General features: G+C 50.2%; 7 protein-coding genes across 7 annotated transcripts; 2 read left to right on the forward strand and 5 right to left on the reverse strand.

Moving 5' to 3' along the window:
- Positions 1-203: 203 nt before the first annotated feature.
- FSST1_003447 (E3 ubiquitin-protein ligase TOM1) lies at positions 204-12,333 on the forward strand (the record flags this gene model as incomplete). The annotated part of the gene is made up of 4 exons (XM_083229529.1): positions 204-251; positions 304-11,791; positions 11,839-12,183; positions 12,239-12,333. 4 exons carry the CDS (start codon positions 204-206, stop codon positions 12,331-12,333), a joined length of 11,976 nt encoding a protein of 3,991 aa, XP_083086877.1.
- A 691-nt stretch (positions 12,334-13,024) lies between these two features.
- Positions 13,025-14,238, reverse strand: FSST1_003448 (40S ribosomal protein eS6; the record flags this gene model as incomplete). The annotated part of the gene is made up of 5 exons (XM_083229530.1): positions 13,025-13,120; positions 13,176-13,343; positions 13,529-13,891; positions 13,978-14,064; positions 14,233-14,238. 5 exons carry the CDS (start codon positions 14,236-14,238, stop codon positions 13,025-13,027), a joined length of 720 nt encoding a protein of 239 aa, XP_083086878.1.
- Positions 14,239-14,705: 467 nt separating this feature from the next.
- FSST1_003449 (chromosome transmission fidelity protein 8) lies at positions 14,706-15,146 on the forward strand (the record flags this gene model as incomplete). Its single annotated transcript, XM_083229532.1, has 1 exon — positions 14,706-15,146. One exon carries the CDS (start codon positions 14,706-14,708, stop codon positions 15,144-15,146), a length of 441 nt encoding a protein of 146 aa, XP_083086879.1.
- Positions 15,147-15,612: 466 nt separating this feature from the next.
- Positions 15,613-17,056, reverse strand: FSST1_003450 (2-(3-amino-3-carboxypropyl)histidine synthase; the record flags this gene model as incomplete). The annotated part of the gene is made up of 2 exons (XM_083229533.1): positions 15,613-16,760; positions 16,819-17,056. The coding sequence occupies 2 exons, from the start codon at positions 17,054-17,056 to the stop codon at positions 15,613-15,615; spliced, it is 1,386 nt and encodes a 461-aa protein (XP_083086880.1).
- Positions 17,057-17,529: 473 nt separating this feature from the next.
- Positions 17,530-19,393, reverse strand: FSST1_003451 (H(+)-transporting V1 sector ATPase subunit B; the record flags this gene model as incomplete). The annotated part of the gene is made up of 7 exons (XM_083229534.1): positions 17,530-18,337; positions 18,390-18,715; positions 18,766-18,927; positions 18,980-19,015; positions 19,069-19,088; positions 19,151-19,235; positions 19,295-19,393. The coding sequence occupies 7 exons, from the start codon at positions 19,391-19,393 to the stop codon at positions 17,530-17,532; spliced, it is 1,536 nt and encodes a 511-aa protein (XP_083086881.1).
- A 386-nt stretch (positions 19,394-19,779) lies between these two features.
- FSST1_003452 (hydroxymethylglutaryl-CoA lyase) lies at positions 19,780-20,977 on the reverse strand (the record flags this gene model as incomplete). Its single annotated transcript, XM_083229535.1, has 2 exons — positions 19,780-20,655; positions 20,714-20,977. 2 exons carry the CDS (start codon positions 20,975-20,977, stop codon positions 19,780-19,782), a joined length of 1,140 nt encoding a protein of 379 aa, XP_083086882.1.
- Positions 20,978-21,527: 550 nt separating this feature from the next.
- Positions 21,528-23,251, reverse strand: FSST1_003453 (tubulin alpha chain; the record flags this gene model as incomplete). Its single annotated transcript, XM_083229536.1, has 7 exons — positions 21,528-21,753; positions 21,807-22,230; positions 22,281-22,811; positions 22,868-22,943; positions 23,013-23,039; positions 23,096-23,136; positions 23,227-23,251. 7 exons carry the CDS (start codon positions 23,249-23,251, stop codon positions 21,528-21,530), a joined length of 1,350 nt encoding a protein of 449 aa, XP_083086883.1.
- Positions 23,252-24,844: the final 1,593 nt, after the last annotated feature.

Here is a 24,844-nt window from a genome sequence, read left to right on the forward strand (position 1 = left end):
GCTGTCACGACCAGAGCCCGCGAAACTCCAACTTTCGAGAAGCTGATCACCACTACCGCTTAGTCGCGGATCGTTCATAACTGAAGCAGCCGACCGAATAAATTTTCCCGCGGACAAACTATTTATTCAGCGGGTTGTTAGCCCGGCTGTAGTGGAGGGGGAGATTCCATAGTTTCCTGCGGCTCAGCCGCCTCACCTTCATCATGGGGAAGATAACCAAGCCTATGCAACAAAAGCACAAGGATACCTTGGTCAGTAGCGAACGCCCTATCCGACGAATGCAATACTGACATAATGTGATAGTCTCCTTGGCTAAAAGCTTACGTTGAAACCACCTCAACAGTACCTCTACCCCACTTACCAAAAGAGCTTGCTAGTTTTCCCTCGCGATGGCCCTTCGGACGTGGCGATCTGTACCACTGGATACCCCTTCTGAATCGATTTGACAGCATTCTTGAAAATTTTTGCGCCACATACAAACTGAACGAGGGTCCCCAAGCTCGCGATTTCGAGTGCAATGTGTTGCTCAACCAGGACAAAGAAACTACCTTTGGTAGCGAGAAGCAATGGTCAGCGAAGGAGTTGACAGACTTGGGCTTCTCATCAGATGGAGACAGGCAACTAGTGGAAGTAGTGCTGCGCTTCACTCGCATGCTCTTGGAGCATTGCGGTAACAGGAGCATTTATGCCAGCAGCGCTCATCTGAATGATCTCCTTCACACCACGTCTTTGAGTGTCCTTATTGTCACCCTCGAAGTTGGTTCAGAGTTAGCCCAGCGGTACCAAGCATCCGTGAAACGCATAGCAAATCCTTCGAGACAGATCAGCACAGCACTTCTTGCCAACCACTACAACATTGATCTCGACAGAGTCCAGCAGCTTGCCCTGCCCTTTGTCAAGACACCGATCATTAACCTATCGGACCCCGTGCCATCAAACACACCCGGGTCAGCCAAAGGGAAAGACCGTACGCCAGGAGGAAGTTCCAAGACGGCCAACTCTATGCACGCGAATGATCTAGTCGCTCTCGCGGCGTCGGATGACAAACGGTGGGTTGGTTGGGGCGATGTTAAGGTGATCTATTATCCCCAGACCACCCAGCAGGAGTCCGTCAGCGGCGACGGCAGTCGCGCATCAGTGCCGTCTACACCAACACCACTTCGTCGCAGCTCCACGATGACAACTCAGCACCAGACCCCGAAGAGTCGGAGTAACTTGGACGACTCATCTCCGCTTGGACCTCGGACACCTGGTAACGCTGAAGATTCGGCCTCGGCTGGATCCAAAGTCTTTGAACTACCACAGTCTGTTGTTTCTTCAACTTCTATCTATCGGCTGATGTCATCCGTTCCTGCAGACCTTCCCCCGGCTGCGAAGTATGAGATTTTTCACAGGATCAGAACCTCCAAAGCCCTTATGGGTTCCAACGAGTCACGCCAACAACTATTGGCTGTCCGCCTCCTGTCTATTAACAATCTCGCCTATATCCACAACGAAGCAAGCTTCCTGGAAAAGGTGCTTCGTCAAGACGCAGATGAAACTCGCAGATTTCAGCTTGTTTATCAGCTAGCCGAACTCATTCACCCTACAGCCCATGGAAACGTTGATGTTCCGTTGTGGCTGCAAGCTGTGGCTCTTGCCTTGCTCGAGGCTATATCGAACTTCCAAGCCAGGTGCCAGGATGTCTTGTCTGCTCTGAATGCAAATGTCAACCACGGCATTTTACTTTATGTTATCAGAAAAGCGGTTGCTGGAATGAAGGAGGATGACGACAGCGACAAAGGCAACCAGGTCACAGAAATGGACGAATGGCGCAACAACCTGTTTTCTCTTACGCTTCACCTTTCCATGTCCACACGAGTGGGAAGCGAGATGGTGTCAGCAGGACTTATGGAAATTCTCGTCGAGATCTTGAACATTAGGTCGGCTGTCGCACAACGAAACCATTCCATGGTTCTTGCGTTTCTAGACGGCCTGATCTGGACCTACCAAAACGCCTTTACTGCCTTCTTCAATGCTAAAGGTCTCGATGCAGTATCTCAATTGGTTGTGGATACTGTCCAGGAAGCGCAGACTTTGCACCAAGCAGGACAAGGTATTTCAAAGAGCCAACAGTCGGGACAAGTGGACTACGAAATCCCGTACTACCAACAGCAGACACTCAAATGGCTTCTTAAGTTTGTTCACCACATCATGTCAAACTCGTTCAGCTACGGCGGTAACTACGATCGTTTACTCCGCAATCTCGTTGACAAGTCGGATCTTCTCGGGAAGTTGCGGGACATTATCGAAGACAAGAAGACATTTGGCTCTGTTGTCTGGACGAACTCTGTTACCATTCTGGGTGACTTTATTAACAACGATCCTACAAATTTCCCCGCCATCTCCGAGTCTGGCATGATCAAGACCTACTTGGAAGCTGTCACCAACAGACCACTGCCAAGTGAAGTATTGACTGAGCAGAAATCATCAGACAAAGACGAAGAGGACGAAAACAACTCTACAGGAAATACTGTCAGCTCACTTGTTGCAAATGACACACGGCCACATCCTCCTACAGAGCAAGCACTCCGGGAATCGTCTCGTGGACCATTGGCAGCAGGGATCCTGCCCTCAACAGATGCCATTACGGTTGTTCCACAAGTCCTAAGCTCCATATCTCTCAACAATGCGGGCATGAACCTAGTAGTAGCCTCGCAGGCTTTTGACGGCTTCTTGGAAATATTTGAGAGTCCTGCACATGTACGATGCATGGAGCTTGATGGAGATCTTGCCAACAACGTTGGAGCGAGTTTCGACGAGCTTGCTCGCCACCACCCAGCCTTGCGACCAGCCATTGCAAACGCTGTAATTGACATGGTTGCCCGCGTGCGTTTCCTCGGAATTGAAAAAGCGAGAAACGATGGATGGGGCGCCCGGCTGTTGCTAGTGGACTCCGAGGGCAAGACTGTAACTGTGGATGAGAACGGAAATGTGTCATCACAAGGCGCGTCTTCTGAGAAGACTCAGAGCCAGGACACATCTGGTGATGCAGATGTGAACATGTCTGATGCAGTGCCATCGAATGATGCGGACCCTGAGTCCCGCAAGGATGAAGAGCCATCTTCGCCAGACCAATCAATTACGCCTTACATCTATGCCCTGGGATACTTCTTGAGCGCTTACATGTCAAACCAGGGACTCAAGAACAGTTTTGTAGATGCTGGAGGCCTGGAGTTGTTGCTTGACATCTGCGAGTCCCCAAGTCTGCCCATCAACTTTGGCGACACCGTTTCCTCAAGGATTCTCAACCAAGTTATCTCTCAGATCGTGGATGGTTCCCCAGTTCGCGGCCTTCCTTCTATCATCAGGCGAGCTCAGTCGGCGATCGACACCTTGGAACCTCTCTCTGATAAAACAGACACCTTGCCTCCGTACTTCGCACCTTTCCTTGCCCCCGACCTTGAATTGGCGCAGAACGATCAGGAACCTACAGCGGTTAAGAATGGTACCAAAATGATCAAGGCATTATTGAATGCGCAGACCTTTATCAAAATAATATCTGACTGCTTTTGTACAACAAGGTCCAACTCTCTGACGTTCTATCCTGTCAATGTCTGGGACTACTACCTCAACTTGGTGAACTCAATTGGACCTCTCCTCCGTGGAGTCCTTACGGAAGAGGCAGGGGAGCTCAACGTCGTTCCCCAACACTGGTCGTTTAAGCGCCAACCATCCTCGGAGGGATCACCCACTGCAATTGATTCTGAGCACGACGTGGGGGACAGTACTTTGTTGCCAGATATGCTGGGCAGCACAGGGGTGTTCCAACCAAAGGTGTCTTCGGATGAGACCAAGCTGAGCCGTCCTACAGAGGAGGAGCAGGCTAGTCCTCGCTACCAGAATTACGAGACGCTCCGGCATCTATTGCACCCTATGATCCCAACAACTTTCCCTCTTTTCCAAACGCTCGGAAAGTCCTTACTCCCCCGCCGGGAGCGAGACCCTCGTGATAGTTATCAACGCCCGCGTCACTTGGAGATTGCCAGAGCCCTTGCAAATGCAATTCTCAGCCAGCTGAGGCCATCAGTTGCCACCGTGGAACCCACTCACAAGGATTTCCATTTCTGGATCATCATGCTACATACTATTAGTGAAATGGTGATTGATCAGCCCAATCACCGATCAAGCGATCGTTCAGGCGTAAATATCATCTTGCCCGTTCTCATCGCTTTTAAAGAAGAGGGCGGAATGGATGTTTTGAACTCAATGCTCAGGATATTTGCCGAAGCAGTTCGCAAGGGTCGGGGCGCCGCTGCGGATGGAGCTTCCGGATCCAAGGTCGCCGCCTTCGGGCTCAAGAAGGTCCTGGAACTGGTTCTAGTATTGGTTAATGGAAAACCACTCACTGACGCCCAGCAATCATTCGGCCTGCTGCCTCGCTCTGCAGATAGGTCTTCGCATCCCTCCCAACAGCTTGTGGTAGAGTTCAGAGCCTCCGTTCTTCCTGAAATTACCAAGCTCTGGGATTCCGAGTTCGTGGAAAAAGTACCACATCAAACCGCGACATGCTTGATTGACATCCTCAAGTTGATCGCTACTGGTGAACACGAGCCTTCAACATCAAGGGGCAGGCCGGTTTTCCAGCTGTTTAATTACACAGACGTTCGATTTGATTGGCGCTCTCACCGCGGCGCCATTGAGGAGTTGCGCACCAAAGGATACGAGACCGACCTAATTCACGAAGCGATATTCCGAGCTAACGGAAGCGTGGCTGCTGCAGAGATGTATTGCTCAGCTCATCGAGCTGGTCTCGCCGGCGCCCGCAACCCGATTCCATCTATGGACTCTGACACTTCTGTTTTGCAGGAGACCCCGCAAGAAACCTCAGGCGCCAACGACACAGAAGGCACAAACGCAGCCAGCAGCGCGGAAACAGACCGCATGTCCCTTGATGGGCCACCAGAAATTGCTACTCCAGACCTCACGGATAGATTCCTCGGAGAAGCACTGGGCGAAATCATTGATCCACCTCAAACTACAGATGATGCTCACGAATCCCAAAATGTGACGAATGAAACACCAGCGAATGTTTTGGAAGAACCTCACAAGAAGGAGAAGGAGCCTTCTCGGGCTGCTACACGGGAAGATGTTGATAAGTTTAGAGCTGAGCTGCGTGCGAACCTAATTGACAGGTGTCTTGATGTTGTTCGTGCTCATCCTGAAACCGCCATTGAGGTTTCTGAGCTCATTCGAATGACTATCAGGCAACAACCTAATGATAACGACGACGAGGTTGGCCAAACTCTGACTTTGGCACTGTCTTCACTGGCCCAAAACGAGGAGGATGAAAAGCAACGCAATGGGAAGTGTATAGCCGCTTATGCCCATCTGCTAGCATTGCTCTTGCAGGACGAGCGCTTCTTTATCAACAATGTGGCGAGCCTTGGGGATCATATTGACGAGTACATCGGCTTCTTGAAGGTTTCGTCTTCGACCTCGACTGAGGAGATGCCACCTTGGATTCCTTACATCCTTCTTGTCATCGAGACACTTCTTCGACATGACGAGCGTCCTGTTGCCGCACAATGGAAAGCACCAAAATCTGAAGATGAACCTGTTTCAGAACCCATCATTCAACTGCGAACTCTAACTATTGGCGAGAACCAGCGAGCACATGTTTTAGAATTCGTGCTCGAAATGCTTCCCCGCATTGGAAAAGAAGAAACCCTCGCTGTTGCTGCGCTCCGAATTCTAGTCATCTTAACCCGCAATCGATGCCTCGCCAAGGTGGTTGGGGACAAGAAGAACCTGCAACGGCTGTTCCTTATGGCAAAACAACTGTCGGGTTCTGGCTCCGAGAGGTTCAAGCAAAGCAAGCTTACTGCTCACATCATGACTATTCTGCGCCACATTATCGAAGATGAAGAGACTATCAAACAGATCATGCGTGCTGAGATCAAGATCGGCTACCCCACACTGCATAGAACACAGCGTGGCCCCCCTGATGTCCAGAATTATTTACGGCAGATGACACCGATTGCTCTCCGTGCTCCAGACCTCTTTGTTGAAGTCACGAATGAGATGCTCCGCTTTACAAGATGGGCACCATCTTCGAATGATAGCTCTCGGACCCAATCCCTTGTGTTGAAGGATGAACCAACTGAAACGAGCACTGATAAAGCCAATGACAACGCGGAGAACGGGACAAAACAAGACATCAAACCGTCCACAGAGCTTGTAGATAAGGACATGGTGGATGCACCAAAGCCACACGAGAGCAAGAGGCCTGTTGTCGAAAATCCTGATGGCGTCATTCACTACCTTCTCTGCGAGTTGCTCAACTATCGCGAGGTCGATGACAGGGAAGTGCCAGTGGCTGAGAAGGACCCCCAGCCCGATCCTGTGTCTAACCCCGAAGACACTTCTTCCTCTCCCAAAGATAACAATGCAATTGACGCAAAGGACAAGAAGCCAACGAAACCTGTTTTCAAGTCTGAGGAGCACCCTATATTTGTCTATCGCTGCTTCTTACTCAATTGTCTAGCTGAGCTTTTGCAAAGCTACAACCGAACCAAGATGGAATTCATTAACTTCAAGCGAAATGCTCCTTTAACTACAAGCACGCCAATCAAACCTCGTTCATCAGTTCTTAACTACCTGATCTATGATTTACTCTGCCAGGGCAACTTGAGTGGAACAGCTGACAGCATCGCTGGTAAGAAGAAAGCCGCAACTTCGGCACAAACTCAAAAGGTCTTGGTTGCACTCGTTTCCAAGACAACTGAGAAGGCAATTGACCGCGGAAAAGACAAGTTTGCATATGAGGACGAACCAGACCTCTTGTTTGCACGCAAATTTGTTCTCGATACCATGCTCAAGGCTTACGAAAGAGCACCCTTGTCTGATGAACCCTTGGAAATAAGATACTCGCGCATGCAGTGTCTGGCCGAGCTTATGAACCACATGGTTGGCGAGAAGGATAAGGACCATGCAGGTCCTGGGCGGGCTGATAACGTGCTGGCTCGATCACATGCCCAGCTACGGAGATTAATGTATGAGAAGGGCTATCTCGAAAAACTGACATCATCCATCGCCGAAATCAACCTCAATTACCCAGGCGTCAAACGTGCCATCAAGTACATCCTACGCGTGCTACGGGTCCTTACCGAGACGGCTAAAGAGCTGAGTCATTCAAATATCCTCCTGCCTACAGATTCTTTGTCCGACACGGCCGATGACGATCTCGGTTCCACCTCCTCACTCTCTGACCTCGACGATCGCGAAGAGACTCCCGATCTGTATCGTAACTCTGCACTTGGAATGCTGGAGCCTCGTGGTGAAGATGATGAGTCTGATGACGACCAAGAGGACGACGACGACGAGGATATGTATGGGGATGATTATGACGACGAGATGGAATACGGAGATGATGATATCTCGGATGAAGAAAATATCAGTGATGACGATGAAGAACTCGGTGACATGGGCCAAATCGAAGGCCTCCACGGGGAACCAGGCGTCGTTGAAGTTATAATGGACGATGATGATGACGAAGACGACAGTGATGAAGAAATCGACGACGAGGACGAAGTGGGGTCGGCGGATATGGAGGATGTGGAAGATCAGGTGGAAATCGTTGACGAAGACGGAAATCCTCTTGATGATGATGGTAACTCGGATTGGGAGAGCGCCAGCCACGACGATGACGATGAAGACCAGGAGGAGGACGACCTGGAATATGATGGACATGTTCATGAAGAGCATATGCACATGCCAGGAGATATTCTTGACGGCATGGCTCGTGCCATCATGGGAGACGGCGACATTTACGATCCTGATATGATGGTGGAAGATCACTATCTCGACGAGGGCCATGATGAGGATGAGGACGAAGACGAGGAGGACGAGATGGAAGATGACGAATATTTCTACGATGATGAATATGCCATGGACGATCAACCTCAGCCAATGCCAGCTCTCGGCTGGGACGGCCTCGCAGGCGAGGATGATGAACGGCGACAAATGTTCATGATGGATAATAGTCATCACCGTCGGCGCCTTATTGCTCCACGAAGTGACAATCGCGGTGCTTTCCCGCCAAGCTTCATAGTTGGTAACCGTGAAATGGCCGGGGACTTCCGCAACTTCTTTTCACGCAACCAACAGAACAGGCCTCAAAATAATGCTGATGATGGCACTAACCCACTTCTGAGACGTGGTGATCAGAACCGGGATAGCCCCCAGCGTCCCGGACCTCACCAATCCTTCGGCTTGCGTGTTCCCGAAGCCATTTTTGGACCAGGTGGTCGAAACCCAGATGGACCCATGGGTTTCTTGAGTGAGATAATGGAGTTCCTTCCAATTATGGGACGAAATGGACAGCATGCGTTCCACCTCCAAATCACTGGTCCAACCGGCCATCGCGAGTCTAGAGAACTTGGTGCTATTCGGACCTCTCGCACTGATCAAAGACGTGAGGGTCTAGGCCAGGATCCATCCCAAGCTGTTTCTTTTGTCATCGAGGGCACAATGGACCGCTACCAAGAAGAAGCCAGGATGATCTTCGGCGCGAACGCTACGGCAGAAGCATCTAAACTTGGGAATATCATTATGGCCAAACTAACGCCTGCCGCGATGGAATTGGAGAGGAAGTTAAAGGCCGAAGAGGCAGAACAACAAAAGCGTGAAGAAGAGGAACGGAGGAAGCGCGAGGAGGAGCAACGCCTAGCGCGCGAGGCAAGGGAAGCCGAAGAAAAGGCGGAGAGAGAGAAGCAAGAGGCCGAAGCGCGTGAGGCCGCCGAACGCGCAGCGTCTGAAGCTGCCGCTGTGAGCCAAGACGCTCCCGCTCCCGCCCAGGCTGAAGGCGCTGGGGGCGCAATGGAAGGCGTTGAGCCAACTGAACAAAGGGACGCAGATCGTCCTGACCCTGCTACGCAGAGCGATGGTCCTCGTGTTATGACCACGATTAGAGGCGAAGAAGTCGACGTCACCGAACTAGGTATCGATCCTGATTACATCGCAGCTCTGCCTGAGGAGTTCCGTGAGGAGGTCATCGCTCAGGCAATCAGCACGCGCAGATCCGAGGCCCGGGAGGAGACAAATGGAAATTCGACCGAAGCCTTCCAGGAGTTTCTGGATGCCCTTCCCGAAGAGTTACGCATGGAGATTGCTCAACAGGAGCGTCAGGAGCAGCGTCGCCGTGCCCGCGAAGAAAGCAACCGTCAAGCCTCTGCTGGTGCTGGTCAAGCCGTCGTTCCAGAAATGGACACTGCCAGTATCCTTCTGACATTCCCTCCCGAGCTTAGACAGCAGGTTCTGATGGATCAAGGTGAAGAACTGATGGATCAACTTACTCCAGCGATGGCAGCCGAGGCTCGAGCTTTAGCGCAGCAGCACAATGTCCACCCGGCCGTTGTTGGCCGCAGCCCTCCTGTTGTTAACTCAGCTCGCCAGACTGGACCGCCAGTACCTCCTGAAGGGACAAAGGTACAGCGTCGCACAGTTGTTCAGATGCTCGATAAGGCTGGGGTCGCCACGCTGCTGCGTTTGATGTTTATTACCCAGCAGGGTTCAATTCGAAACCATCTATTCAACGTCTTCGCTGATGTATGCGAGAACAAGCAGACCCGCCTCGAGGTGATCAGCACCCTCCTCCAGATTTTGCAAGATGGCAGCACAGATATGGGTGCTGTAGAGCGCAGCTTCGGTCAACTGTCTCTAAAAGCACGAAGACCTAAGGACAAGGGTCAGGAGTCTGAGCAGAAGACCCCTCAGCCTCTCAAGAGAAGTCTGACTGGTCTAGCTGTCGGCAATACTACGCAGACAAACTCAGAAACCTCGCCTCTTCTGATTGTCCAGCAGTGTCTGGATCTGTTGGTGGAGCTATCTGCCAAGAATCCTCATATTCAATGGCTTTTTCTGACAGAGCACGAAGCCGTCGGCTCTAATTTGAAGCGATCCTTGAGCCGCAAAGGCAAGGGTAAGGACTCGAAGTCACACAAGTACGCCATCAACTCGTTACTATCGCTACTCGACCGCGATTTAGTTATGGAAAGCTCTGTTGTCATGACTCATTTGGCTGATCTTCTAAACCGAGTGACGCTGCCTCTCCAAAACTTGGAGCGGCGGCGAAAGGAGGCTGAGGATGAACTGGAAGCCATTGATACCAAGCCAGAAGAGCCTGTTGCAGCAGCAAATCTCGCTGGACAGCCCTCAGGTACAGAGCCAACGGAGGCAAGCACTGCTGACGAACTCAACACTGCCAAAGAGGAGGGCAAAGAGAATATCCCTGCCGGTGACGCTGAAAAGAGACAAGCGAAGAGAGACTCGATCCAAAAGAAACTCCGACAGCTTCAGCCGCCTGTGGTTCCTGCCCAGAACTTGACCTTGGCCGTGAGAATTTTTGTAGCTCGAGAGTGCAGCTCCAAGACCTTCCAGAACACTATCTCAACAATCAAAAACCTTTCAGCCATCCCAGGGGCCAAGGCAACGTTCGGACAGGAGCTCGTTCACCAGGCTAGGCTCTTGAGTGAGAATATCGTGGCTGATCTGGATGATCTTTTGCCCCACATCGAAAAGGCATCTTCAGGCACTGAGATTCAAGGCGTTGCTCTTGCCAAGTTCTCACCGGGGGCATCCGAGCAAAACAAGCTTCTTCGTGTTTTGACCGCTTTGGATCACCTTTTTGACACTAAGAAGAAAGCCGACGAAGCCGAGTCCAACAAGAACAAGGACGAGAGACACGATCTGGTCATATCGCTTTACCACAACTCGACATTTTCAGCGATGTGGGATAAGCTGAGCGCTTGTCTTCTTGCTATTCGTCAACGTGAAAATATGCTCAACGTGGCGACAATTTTATTGCCATTGATTGAGTCTCTAATGGTTGTTTGCAAGAACACCACTACGAACGACGACCCCCAGCAAAAAGATATGGTCCTGTCAAGCCCACCACCCGAGTCTCGTACGGCTAGTCTCTTCTTTAGCTTTACCGAGGACCATCGCCGCATCCTCAATGAGCTTGTTAGGAGTAATCCCAAGCTCATGTCAGGTACATTCGCCTTGCTCGTCAAGAACCCCAAGGTACTGGAGTTTGATAACAAGCGCAACTACTTCAACCGTAGTGTTCACTCACGATCCGGTAACAGCCAGAGCCGGCCAGCATATCCCGCCTTGCAACTATCTGTCCGCCGTGAGCATGTTTTCCATGACTCTTTCAAGCACTTGTACTTCAAATCAGGCGATGAGATGAAATTCGGCAAGCTCAACATCCGATTCCATGGAGAGGAAGGTGTCGATGCTGGTGGTGTCACTCGCGAGTGGTTCCAGGTACTGTCACGACAAATGTTTGACCCCAATTACGTGCTTTTCACCCCTGTGTCCTCAGATCGAACCACCTTCCACCCGAACAAACTCAGTGGTATCAACGATGAGCATTTGTTGTTCTTCAAGTTCATCGGCCGCATTATCGGAAAGGCATTGTATGAAGGTCGCGTCCTTGACTGCTACTTTAGCCGTGCTCTGTATAAGCGAATCCTGGGCAAATCCGTTTCAGTCAAGGATATGGAGTCCTTCGACCCTGACTATTACAAGTCTCTGTGCTGGATGCTGAACAACGACATCACAGACATCATCACCGAGACCTTCTCAGTTGAGGATGATGAGTTTGGCGTTACCAACGTTGTGGACCTTATCCCCAACGGCCGAGAAATTGCAGTCACTGAAGAGAACAAGCACGACTATGTTCGTTTGGTGGTTGAGCACAAGCTATTGTCCTCGGTCAAGGAGCAAATGGCGCATTTCCTTCAAGGTAAGCAAATCATGAATGGTGTATACATTACTTGCTAACATTTGTAGGCTTCCATGACATTATCCCAGCGGAATTGATCTCTATCTTCAACGAGCAAGAGCTAGAGCTCTTGATTTCCGGTCTGCCAGATATTGATATTGATGATTGGAAGAGCAACACTGAGTATCACAACTATACTCCATCATCGCAGCAAATCCAGTGGTTCTGGCGAGCTCTAAGATCCTTCGACAAGGAAGAACGTGCGAAAATGCTGCAATTTGTCACTGGAACCAGCAAGGTTCCCCTCAACGGCTTCAAGGAGCTTGAGGGTATGAACGGTGTTAACCGATTCAACATCCATCGCGACTATGGCAACAAAAACCGACTACCCTCTTCGCACACCTGTTTCAATCGTGAGTGCATGCATCATTGGAATACTATAAAGATCGGATCGCTAACATGAATTAGAACTTGACCTTCCTGAATATGAGAGCTACGATCACCTGCGCTCTCAAGTTATGAAGGCCATCACAGCAGGAAGCGAATACTTCGGCTTCGCGTAATTTCGTCAACTTATGCATTGCAGGCGTGTTGGAGGATGGAACTAGACGGGGGACAGGAATGAAAAGAGATAACGATGATTGATCATGTTTTGGGGACTGTTTCTTGTTAGCATTGGTGGTGGAATGCCCCAGGATGCTTCTGATCCTGAGCCATTTGTTGTAGCATCGTTTGATAAGGAAAAGGGTCTGGGAGAAGTGCAGGTCTCCCTTGGCTGCTTGCTTTTACAAGACGGATAGCTTACAGAAGTGGGGTTAGTCGGGATTGTATGTTATATCATCACACCCAGGCCTTTCACAGATATAGAGATAATGAATAGTGATTTCATTAACTAGACTCTCCTCGACTCTTACGAGTTATAAGAACGATTCAAAGTATGACCTTTGGCATTGCATACTTCTTATTTACCAACAAGAATTATTTTGAGTTTAACAACGGGAACGGGATTCACAGCCAAGTGAGAAAAACAATCATGGTGATGGACGAGAAATTGAATGGTATCAAGACAAAGGAACATGCGCGTGTCTGGCGTATGGCACGAGTGCATCAATGCATGTTCTTATTTTTCCCGAAATGCCTCTAATACAGTCGTGATTGGCTCAAATCGAGCCCTATAGAGAATCCTCACTCCTATTGCATGCAAACCACAAGACCAAGGTATGATTCCCCTTTTTTTCATTAAACGCCGGAACCTTACTTGCGCATAGAGCTGGCACGTCGCTTGCGGGCATCGGCCTTGTTGGCCTTGGCCTCGGCAACACGCTTGGCGAGGATCTGGGCATACTCGTTCTAAAAGGTTTCTGTCAGCGGGTTGTAGGGAAAGTTTGATTAATGGGTAACTTACGGCCTCGTCCTTGACCTTCTCGGCCTGTCGTCGCTTGAGAGCGGCACGGTGGCGCTTGTGCTGGAGACGCTGGGGGGTGACGAGTCGCTGGATGCGAGGAGCCTTGGTGTAAGGGGACTTACCCTCACCCTTGGGCTGAACCTCTCGTCGGATGACGTACTTGCGGACCTAGTTTCATGAGAATTAGTCTTCTACGTTTGGGGAATAGTATTTAAAGCTCGCTGCCACTTGTCCTGTGCCTTCTTGGCAGAAGGTAGGACAAGAGGTCCTCTCACACTCTACCCAGACTGCTAGCTTTTACACTGCAGCTCCGGGTAGGCGATGAGCGAGTATGGGCGTAGGGAGAGACATACATCGTCATCCTTGGTGAGGCCGAAGAACTTGCGGATCTTGGTGGCACGCTTGGGACCAAGGCGCTTGGGGTGGACGACATCGGTCAGACCGGGGATATCGGCATCACCCTGCTTAACAATGCTGAGAGCAAGGACGGAAAGATCCATGGCGACGATGCAACCACGGACGGACTTTCTCTTGCGCTCACCAGTGCGGCGAGGGCGGTAGCAAGAGTGACCCTCGGAGAGGAGGAGGCGGACACGGGTAGGGTGCATGACACCCTGCTTCATGGGGAAACCCTGCTTGTCGTTTCCACCAGTGATGCGGAAGATGTAGCCCTTGAACTCATCGCCGATGGAGTCACCGGGAACCTCAGCGCCCATCTATCAGACAAATAGTTAGCATCGTTGGTCGAAGTCGATCGGAGTATTTCTCGACGGGAAGGTCGTGGAGGGAGGGTTCGACGTACGCGCTTGTCCATGAAGACACGGACCTTGCGCTCATCCTCGATGTCGATGAGCTTCTGGCTGCCATTGGCAGGGTAGCTGATGTTCAACTGTTGAAAAAGATTGTCAGCCGAATGTTTACTTTCGTGATGTGAAATTTGATCAAGCAGGATAGGAGCACGAGGAGGCCAGACGGCGACGAAACAATTCCGTTCCAAATAGCAGTCTGACTCTCCTCGTAGACTCGTATCGTTTGATCGTATTCAGTGTCGTCGTACCTTCATATTGCCAGTTGTGTTGGTGCAAGTGTTCTTGACCTGGCTGCTGCGAAGTTAGTGGAGGATGATGAGGTTGTAAATTTCACAGCGAATTCGAGAAAATGGGAAAGTGCGTCTCACTAGGGCTCCCCACGGCTGAAGGAGAATGAAATTCGTTGACCAATTAAAAGGCTTTTTGAAACTCTCGGGTAAAAGAATTGCCTTTCTCCGTTTTTCTGCCCCGCTTGGGGTTACAGAGACCTCAATCATTAAACTCCACACGGTGCCAAAGCTGGATATGTGACGAGTTCGTACGTGGTGCTGGCTTCGGTACGTCCCTACACGACTTCTGGGTCTGTGGAGACGTACCTAGCTCCGATATCTGAGAAGACTGTCATGAGTGTTCATTCATCTCATAAGACACTCGGGTTGTTCCATTAATATCTCCAGATAAATCTCACCTGCTCATAACCCATATTACTACACCAGCCACAATGTCATCAGCCAAGCTATATCCCCCCAGCAAAGATTCTACGGTATCTAGTCCATTACCGCAACTCTTACAGACACCTTCAGGCCTAGCTCTTCTGGAACTACAAGGAACTCTCAACTTACCCCAAAATTCCGATGGTGAAGCTCTAGGTGGTGTCGATATCGGAAGACTCGATTTCCCGGATTATGTCCCTGGCGCGGAGGGTTCAGCATGGATGAAGCAGGTCCATCTTTACGTTGGCCAACATCAACGTCTGACTGGTGAAGTCAAGAAGCTGCCTAAAGCAATGGCTGTGGTACGAAAAAGGGAAAACAAGAAAATCATCGGCTCCGGGGGAGAGTCAGAAGAGCAGGGCGAGAACTTTGAGGTGGTGGAGATTGTCAAGTACAAGCTTATGTTCTCCAATCGACCTGAACCTGTTGGAACCGCCAATGCACCATGAGCATTAGCAGCGGTCTCTGAAGTTACTCTATTCATCTATCCACTCCGTTTGGGTCTTAAATACTCCCAGGCTCTCGTAACACAAGCGATCGTGGGGTCAATGTACCGTTATAAAAATCTATATGAACCCAGAAAACGATTAGAGGGAATCGTCCCTGGGTATCTATTGTGGCACTTAACTCTACAAAAACACCTATCGTTAACATTCGTTGGTCCGAAGATATAGCTCTGCTCCAAAAAGAACAACGCGCCATGGCCTCATGTTCTTACAATAACAAAAGAGCACCACTTACTGACACCAATTAAGTTGGTCATCTTCAGGAATGAGCAAGATTCATCAACATGATGTACCCCAAGAGAGCTATCATAGGGCTTTTGCAACCGGCCATAACATGCAATGATATGATAATAAACCCTCCCAAGATTCAAATTGGAAAATCGTGTCTCGGTTCTTGTATTGGTGATATCTATGAGGCAATCTGCAAAGGCCTCGTCCTACCCAACCCGTCCTTTCCATAATAATCCATGGGATACACACCATCTCCCCAATCCTGTTTCTCCCCCAGAGCTACTAACGCCTCGTAAGGTGTCAGTAACGGCCTTGGGAAAGCGTATCCCCAATCAATGCTCAACCGCGGACAAGCCACCTGCACCCAGCACTCGACATCCGACATGAGTGCGAGCTTGCCTGGGAAGATTTCACTCAGCAAAAGGTGCACTATGGGGATGCCCCGAGCCTTGAGTTCATTCTCGATGAGACCCAGCGTGTGTGGGTTACCCTGACGACCCAGTGCACCAAGAATCAAGCCCCATTTGCGCGCTGTTCTAGCGCTCTGAATGGCAGTTCGTCGAAGAGACTGCATCTCCTCGTGGCCGTAGGTCTCACGAGTCAGCTTGCGGGAATAGGGATCGTATCGGTATGCTGGGATAGTAGGGTTGTGAATCATAATACTCTCAAGGTGGAAACGGCCATCACCCAGGTATAGGATCAGATCGATCTTGTCATCTTCGGTAAGACGAGGGGATGTACAGCCCAGAATCTCACCCTTGCTCAGAGGGGCAATCTGCGGAACAAGCACACGGAAACCGCCTCGCTCGAGACTGCTCTTGACACCATGAATAGTGGCATTGAACTGAATGGTTCCGACAACGGCAATGGTCTTGCCACTGGCAAAGTTGCGTTCCAAGGATGCTAGAAGATGAGTCGCATCGATGCTGATATCGACAAAGACGTAGAGTGTCTTGATAGTAGTCACGTCGACAGGGATGAGACAGCTGTGAGCATAGTGCACCAGCAAGTCGCAACCAAGGGCCCTCGCAGTGTAATCATCGATACAGCATGCACCGTAGGTCACATCTCCCATGATCAGAGTCTCGATACCCGGGCAGAACTGGGTCAGAATGTCGGAGATGGTAGTAGCAAAAAGAAGCAGGCCTTCGGGCATCTGGAGCGCAACTCTCTTGGAGTCCGAGGTCTGGATACGATGAATCGTCTTTGGAATCTCAAAGTTGTAGTTGGCCGGCAGCAAAGCAATGGCAGCCTTCAGATCAGGATTCTCGAGAATTTCCTTAGGAACCTGATTCAATAGTCTGGGCGCTCTTCGGGGTTTGGCAGCTGGACAGCATAAGCATATCTTCACTTTCTGGCTTCAGATTTCATCATTTTCACGTACTTGCGACAGCGCCACTTGCACCAGCAGCTCCCGATGATCCATTCCTTGCGGCAACCTCATTAGCGATTCTTTTTCCTATGAATCTCTTCTTGGGCTGCTTCAGCGGCGTGGCCCCGTTCTGTGTTGTTGCTGACTCTGTCTCATTTTCAATGGCGGGGGATGGGCTGGCCTGAGCGAGCTGGGCCTCTTCGATATCGGCTGCTGTGCCAAGATCGGTCTGTCGTCTGTCTTCCTCCATTTTTGGTCGACGGAAACTGATCTTATTCAAAAAGCCCAGATTCTATCTTGATCGTTTATTCTCGTATCGCGTTTATCCAGTAATTAATTACTAACTTGAAAAAGTTGGGCGGCAATGTGCGTAGCTTGAATTTTCAACACTGTGATTCCACTTTTAAACATGATTGACTTTATCATTGGTCCTTTACTGTCTAGAGAAGCCATGACAGCCAAATGCTACCACTCATCATGATAACTCACTCATTCGTTTCCACTACTCGTCATGATAGGTAAACCACGTCAGGTAGAGGGTTGGTTGAATTGCATTAGCTCGCCTCCCTATCTTTACCCACATGCCTACTCTTTCACTGATCTACAGCTTCCTTTCAAAGACAGCATGAAAACAATCCACTTAAAAAACAAGTTGCTCTGTCTGCTCTTCCATCTTGCGCGCGCTCATTATACTATCTATCAAAATGCTGACAAGTCGTCCCCTCATGCGTCAATCAGGTTCTCTTCTGTCTGCTGCTGACCGCGTGCCTCGGTGTCTGCTCGGGCCTTGCCCTTGGCCTTGGACTCCTTGGCGGCTCGCTGGTAGAACTCGTTGAGGACCTTGGCGGGGATACGGTTGAGAAGCTCCTTGGGGTAGATACGGAGCAGGCTCCATGCAAGGTCGAGGGACTCGTAAATGGATCGAGACTCGTACTGGCCCTGGCTAATGAACTGGCGCTCGAACTTCTCCAGGAACTCGAGAGACAGCTTGTCTTCAGCGGACAAAGCCTCCTCACCGACGACAGCCTTCATGGCTGCGGCGTCACGACCAATGGCGTACTTGGCGTACAGCTGGTTGGAAACATCACCGTGGTCCTTTCGGGTCATGCCCTCGCCAATGGCAGACTTCATCAGACGAGACAGCGAAGGCAGCACGTTGATGGGTGGGTAGATACCACGGTTGTCGAGAGCTCGGTCAATGAAGACCTGACCTTCAGTAATGTAACCTGTCAAATCGGGAATAGGGTGGGTAATATCGTCGTTGGGCATGGTCAGAATAGGAATCTGAGTGATGGAACCGTTTCGACCCGAAACACGACCGGCTCGTTCGTAGATGGTGGACAAATCAGTGTACATGTAACCGGGGTAACCACGTCGACCAGGTACTTCTTCTCGAGCGGCTGAAACTTCTCGGAGGGCATCACAGTAAGCGGAAAGATCAGTAAGAATGACCAGAACGTGCTTCTCGAGCTGATAAGCGTAGTATTCGGCAGTGGTAAGAGCAAGACGAGGAGTAATAATACGCTCGATACTAAAGAGGATGTCAGTGGTTGAAGCAGACAATAAATTAGCCTATTACTTACGTAGGATCGTTGGCAAGGTTAAGGAAGAGAGTAGTGCGCTCCAGACTGCCGTTTTCCTCGAAATCGCGAGTGAAGAAGCGAGCGGTTTCCAAGTTAACACCCATGGCACCGAAAACGATGGAGAAGTTCTCCTCGTGGCCATCATGAACACCCTTGTTGGTGATGCCCTGCTTCTGGACGAGACCAGCCTGTCGACAAATCTGCGCGGCAATTTCATTGTGAGGCAGACCGGAGGCAGAGAAAATAGGAATCTTCTGTCCTCGGGCAATCGAGTTCATGGTGTCAATGGCAGAAATACCGGTTGAGATCATCTCCTCGGGATATTCCTAATTCCTTTGTTAGACTGTTCCATGGAATCGTTTGGCGGAAGCCTTACTCGAGAGTAGGGGTTGATGGGAGAACCGTTGATGTCGAGGTAGTCCTCGGCCAACACCTTAGGACCCTTATCAATAGCTCGACCAGATCCATCGAAAATACGACCAAGCATGTCCTCGGACACACCAATCTTCAAGCTCTCACCGGTGAACTTGACTTTGGTCTAAAGTTGTCTTAGCTCAATATCCGCTAATATAAATCGCGATACCGCCTACCTTCTTGACATCAATACCGGAAGTACCCTCGAAGACCTAGATAATTCGTCAACCTCCATATCACTTCGCATCGTATTCATTGAAAATACCTGAACGACAGCTCGGTCACCTGCGTTTCTATGTCAGCATATTCCGCGTCATTACTTGCACTAGGCCAGTAGCTGCACTAACCTCGAGCTTCCAGGACTTGACCTGAGCGCTCAGTTCCATCGGGAAGGGTGAGCGTCACAATCTCATTGTATCGCGGGAATTTGACCTATTGTTATCAGCTCAAACTGGCCGAGCCGACTCGAGTTTGGGGAAATGACGACGTACGTTGTCGAGGATGACGAGGGGACCGTTGACTCCGCCGACAGTGTTGTATCGAATTCTGGGGGTGACCGAGTACGAGGACGACTCGCGAGAATCCGCCATGATGGGCGAAATATCGGTAAATAGGCGGGAAAGGTTGAGGCGAAATGGGCGAAGGAGGACACGATACAGGAACCGATCGCGAAGCTTGGATGGAGTTGGGAAATGGCCCAAGAGGTTGGAGGAGGTTGAGCTTGCTTCACCAGAGTGGGGTCTCTCTACCTTAGTCTAGCTGCGCCAGCCCAAAGGCGACGCACGGCCGATAAACTCACCTCCACAACAAGCAACAGTGACATCACATGACATACGAGTATAACCTTGGACTGATTATTGGGTTGTTAAACGACAATATAGGTTTCTTAGATATGTTGAATGGTTTTACAAGCTTGAATTATCGTCAAGTATTTTCAAAAGAACGCTAGGCCCCAAGTATGCAGTTATCAAGCTTGCTAATTGCCCTGTGTTTTAGCCTTGATAGCTTCCCTAGCTGCGTTTTCTATAGCTCGGGTTCGAGCTCCCAGAACCGCCTTGCCAACTGTGCTTCCATTCTCCTTACCCAGCTCCCTTGTGATCCATGCTCCAATATCAGACATGGCATCTAGGCTGATACCTGTACTCATGCCCAGAGTCTCCATGAAATAAACCATGTTCTCGGTTGAGACATTGCCAGTCGCACCAGGGCTGTAAGGGCAACCACCCAGACCACCAACACTGCTATCAAACGTTCGAATGCCGTGTTCTAGAGAAACGGCAGTGTTCACTAAAGCTTGGCCGTAGGTGTCGTGGAAGTGCATGGCAATGTCTTCAGTTCGGATGCCTGCCGCCGACATACACTGAAGGAGAGTTGCCGTTCGAGGGGCTGTACCCATGCCTGTAGTGTCACCAAGAGAAATCTCATCGGCTCCCGCCTCCAGGAGATCTGTAGCGATCTCCGCTACCTGATGAGGGTCGACATCAAATCCCTCAAAAGGACATCCCAGAACTACAGAGATGTAGGCTCGAACACGGAGGCCCAGACCCTTGGAATCTCTGATCACCTCCTTGAAACGCTCTAGCGAAGTCTTGATATCACAATTGAGATTCTTCTGTGTGAAGCTCTCGGTAGCGGCAGCAAACACTGCGACTTCAATGTTTGGCTTTGTCGCCTCTGCCTCTGCAGTTGCTGGCTCTAGTTGCGTTGCAAATTTGCCGCTGTTGGCATCGAGAATGTCCGCGGCAGACTTAAATCCCTTATTGTTGGGGGCAAGAAAAGAGTATGAGATCGGGCCGGGAGACGAGATCTTTCCGTCGAGGATATGCTGAAGGATTTCGCTTGAATTGCTCATCTGCAGTGCGACAACTGTCAGTACATGGTGATATCAATGCTGCAATAGCTAAACTTACCTGAGGAACCCATTTCGGAGCCACAAATGAACCAGCCTCAATAGTAGAAACGCCTGTTCGAGCCAACCGCTCGATAAGCTCAATCTTTGTTTCCAGAGGAATTGACATCTTCTCGTTCTGCAGTCCATCTCGAGGACCGACCTCCACCAGCTTAACACGGCTATCATGCGAGATGCCGCTGCTGGCTGTCGCAAAGCCTCTGTGCCAACGGATTTGCTGTGAGCGTCGGCATGCTCTGCACACGCTGGATCGCAAAAGACTCATGGTTATATTTCTTGTTGTTTTTGATGTAATGTTCGTGAAATTCGGTCGACACACGGTTCAAGAGGATAAAATGCCGTGTTTGCTAGAGGTCTAAGTAATGGATGCCGATTCGCGTACTGTCGGCCCCAACCCCAGCGTGGGCCGAGCTTCGGGGCTCGGTACATGCGGTTCACAGTACGGGCATCTAACGGACTACTACCAATACAATTACAGAAACGGTTCGAAACCCGTGCTGTTCCCCGCGTTCCGTGAGTTTAATTCACAACCAACCATTAGTACTTAAAAACAATGGGATTGAGCTGTGAGAGGTATCTTTGCGTTATTACAACTACAATACTAGCAACTACAGTACAGGACTGCCTCACGTAATGCCTCCGACTCGGACAATTTTGATATAAAAAACACCGGAACCCTTGTACAGATCTTGGTCTTTTGGCATTAAAACTCGTTTTGGCTCAACCTTTGCGAAAATAAGAAAATACACCTCTCTGTCGGTAGCAGGCTAAAGCTGGTTCAAAGATAGTAATCCAGTCATTGCATCCGTCACCGCTTAGTACTCAGCCTCCAACTCCTCATCGCCCATAGAGTCGGTAGCAACCTCCTCGTAATCGCGCTCCAGGGCAGCGAGATCCTCACGAGCCTCAGAGAACTCACCTTCCTCCATACCCTCACCAACGTACCAGTGGACGAAGGCACGCTTGCTGTGCATAAGATCGAACTTGAGGGAGAGGGAAGACCAGGCCTCGGCAATGGCGGTGGTGTTGGAGAGCATGCAGCTATAATGCGTTAGGACTCATGTCGTCATTCAGGAGGTACAGGTTTGACTTACACAGCGCGGCTGACCTTGGCGAGGTCGCCGTTGGGCACGTTCTCGGGAGCCTGGTAGCAGATACCGAGCTTGAAACCAGTAGGGCACCAGTCAACGAACTGGATGGTTCGCTTGGTCTTAAGGGTAGCAACAGCAGCGTGGGCGTCGTTGGGGACGACGTCACCGCGATACAACAGACAAGTGGCCATGTACTTGCCGTGGCGGGGGTCACACTTGACCATCTGGTTGTTAGGCTCGAAGCAAGACATGGTCATCTCCTGAACAGAGTTGGCCTCGTGAGCGGCCTTGGCGGCCGAGATAACAGGAGAGTAAGCGACGAGAGGGAAGTGGATTCTGGGGTAAGGGACCAGGTTGGTCTGGAACTCGTTCAAGTCGACGTTGAGGGAACCGTCGAATCGGAGGGAAGCAGTAATAGAAGAGACGACTATATGTTGTCAGCCAACTGTTTTAGATATCAGTATTGATAAAACCTACCCTGAGCAATAAGGCGGTTCAGGTTCTCGTAGTTGGGGCGCTCAAGACCGAGGTTTCGGCGGCAGATGTCGTAGATGGCCTCGTTGTCGACCATGAAGGAGCAATCGGAGTGCTCAAGAGTGGTGTGTGTGGTGAGGATAGAGTTGTAGGGCTCGACGACTGAGGTGGCGGTCTGAGGAGCAGGGTAAACACAGAACTCCAGCTTGCTCTTCTTGCCGTAGTCGACGGACAGGCGCTCCATAAGGAGAGCACCGAAACCAGATCCAGTACCACCACCGAAAGAGTGGAAAACGAGGAAACCCTGGAGACCAGCACAGTTGTCGGCAACCCGGCGAATCTTGTCGAGGACACCATCGATGAGCTCCTTGCCGACAGTGTAGTGACCACGAGCATAGTTGTTGGAAGCGTCCTCCTTGCCAGTGATCATCATCTCGGGGTGGAAGAGGTTACGGTAAGGACCGGTGCGAACCTCATCGACGACATTGGGCTCCAAATCGCAGTAGATGGCTCGGGGGACATGCTTTCCGTTGCCTAGAGGAAGGTGTCAGAAGGAAGGGGCGGTTTAAAAACGAGAGTTATATTCCTACCAGTCTCTGAGAAGAATGTGCTAAATCCCTGATCGGGGTCCTGCGCCTTGCGCTCCTCGGTGAGGTAACCATCAGGCTAGAGGTAGTTAGTATGTGTGAACGACGTGATATTTGTTTGTTGACAAATCGAGGGGTAGTTGTGTACCTGGATACCGTGCTCGAGGCAGTAAAGCTAAGTACATGGTTAGTAAACAGAGAAATAAACAAAACAGGATACAAGAAACTCACCTCCCAACAGGAGTTGGCGATTTGGCAACCAGCCTGTCCGACTATAAGAGCTCAGTTAGCACGACAGTGGTTCGTGGTGAAAAAGGAGATGCGGTGAAAGGCCAGAGTAGAGAAAGGGAGCGACAGCTTACCGTTGATGCTAATGACCTCACGCATGTTTGCAGATGTTGTTGATTTACAAGTATGGAGATGAAGTATGCAAGAGCAAAGAAGAGGGACCGCAGAGAAAAGGACGACAAAAAAGAACAGGCCAGGCAAGGCTTTTACAACAATGACTTGGCTGAGGAGGAGGAAGAGAAAGCAAAGTAAAGTAAAGCGGAGTGGGACGAGAGGGCGAATGTTTAGTTTGGTGATAAGTTAGCGGTGGTGGGGGAAATTTGGCAGACAGGGGACACTTTGCTGGGCAGGGATTGGATTGGACTGGCTGTGGATTTGTTGATTTCGAGGCGTGCCTGGGCTGGAAAGGGGCAAGCGCGTTCTGCAACGCCCTGTTGGCGCTTTTCGCTGCCGACGCCTGTTGGCCGGCTGCCAGGGCCCCAGGGGTTACCAAAGGGACCTACGGGGACCATCTGGAGCTTTACTGGTCCCGAAGCGCCTTCCATTGGACTGAACATCACCTACCGCTCCGTTGTTTCCATCTTGTCCGTTGTTCTTGCGCTTCACCGCTCGAGCGAAAAATTGATAACGGCTTAACAATTCTAAGGCAAGTTATTCTGTCCAGTACAACGTTATGGAGTCAATACCTACTTTGTACTCCCTACCAGCTGCCTGATACTCGAATCCAACGAACCGGGTAGGCAGGCGTCTGTCCGTCCTCCCGTCGAGCACCGAGATATTGGTGTCTCTCTTTAGACGACGATCCATGGGTCCATATTTGACGACGTCTCATCTCTCCTCAGACTTTCATTTCGCCTCTGTTATGAGCTGCAAGCCCCATTGGAAGTCAGGTCTCTGAGCCGCTTGTCAACCAAGAATAAAGTTTATTAGGAACACCATGAGGAAGAAATATCACAATTCATTAGTGATTGTTATTTGTCTACAGACAAGTACTCGATACACTTACTTTCTCTCTCTTACTTCGGAAATATGAAAAGCTACCTTTTAACAACTGACCCCTGCTCTAGGTTCCAGTCGGTTGTTTATATCCCTGCTGCTATAAGTACGTACCCAGATCCATAGCTTCCATTCCCCATCACTATTCGCCTCCTGGTTTGTTCAAGACATCCAGAGATACAGGAAGGTTTCTTGAGCTCGAAAGCATGTTACCGTTCAAGCTGAGTCGGTCCTGCGAACCTCCCAGTGTGTCTCGCCATCGCCTTGAGCTCAGTCAACGATCTTCATTGTGGCAAGTTACATGTTGGATTACAAATAGCCTCAAGAGGCCCAAGCTTCACCGGCGTATCGTACGCACGATCACAAATTATCGATTGACAGCAGGTCCTCGAACTCTCAGCTCAACCCATAAACCCTGAAAGGTTTAACCTCGTATTGTTAGGCAAATACCGACAGTGCCTAGTGGGTAGCAGAAAAAATGGCCTCCTAAGTCTTAGGGTATAAAAATAAGTAGTCTAAGAACCGTAGTCTAAGGAGCATAAAATGACATACTAATTTCGTCTCTTATGCTTCCAGCGGTCAATTTTTCTGATACCCTGAGGAGTGCCAGGGTATGCTCATAATGGTTTCACTCAAGGTGATATCACAAAAGCGTTCCCATAATCTGATGTTCATATACTCCGTGGAGAGTCAATG

This window comes from Fusarium sambucinum, chromosome I (genome assembly GCF_050947815.1).
Source record: "Fusarium sambucinum isolate potato_lamoka chromosome I, whole genome shotgun sequence".
NCBI classification, from domain to species: Eukaryota; Fungi; Ascomycota; class Sordariomycetes; order Hypocreales; family Nectriaceae; genus Fusarium; species Fusarium sambucinum.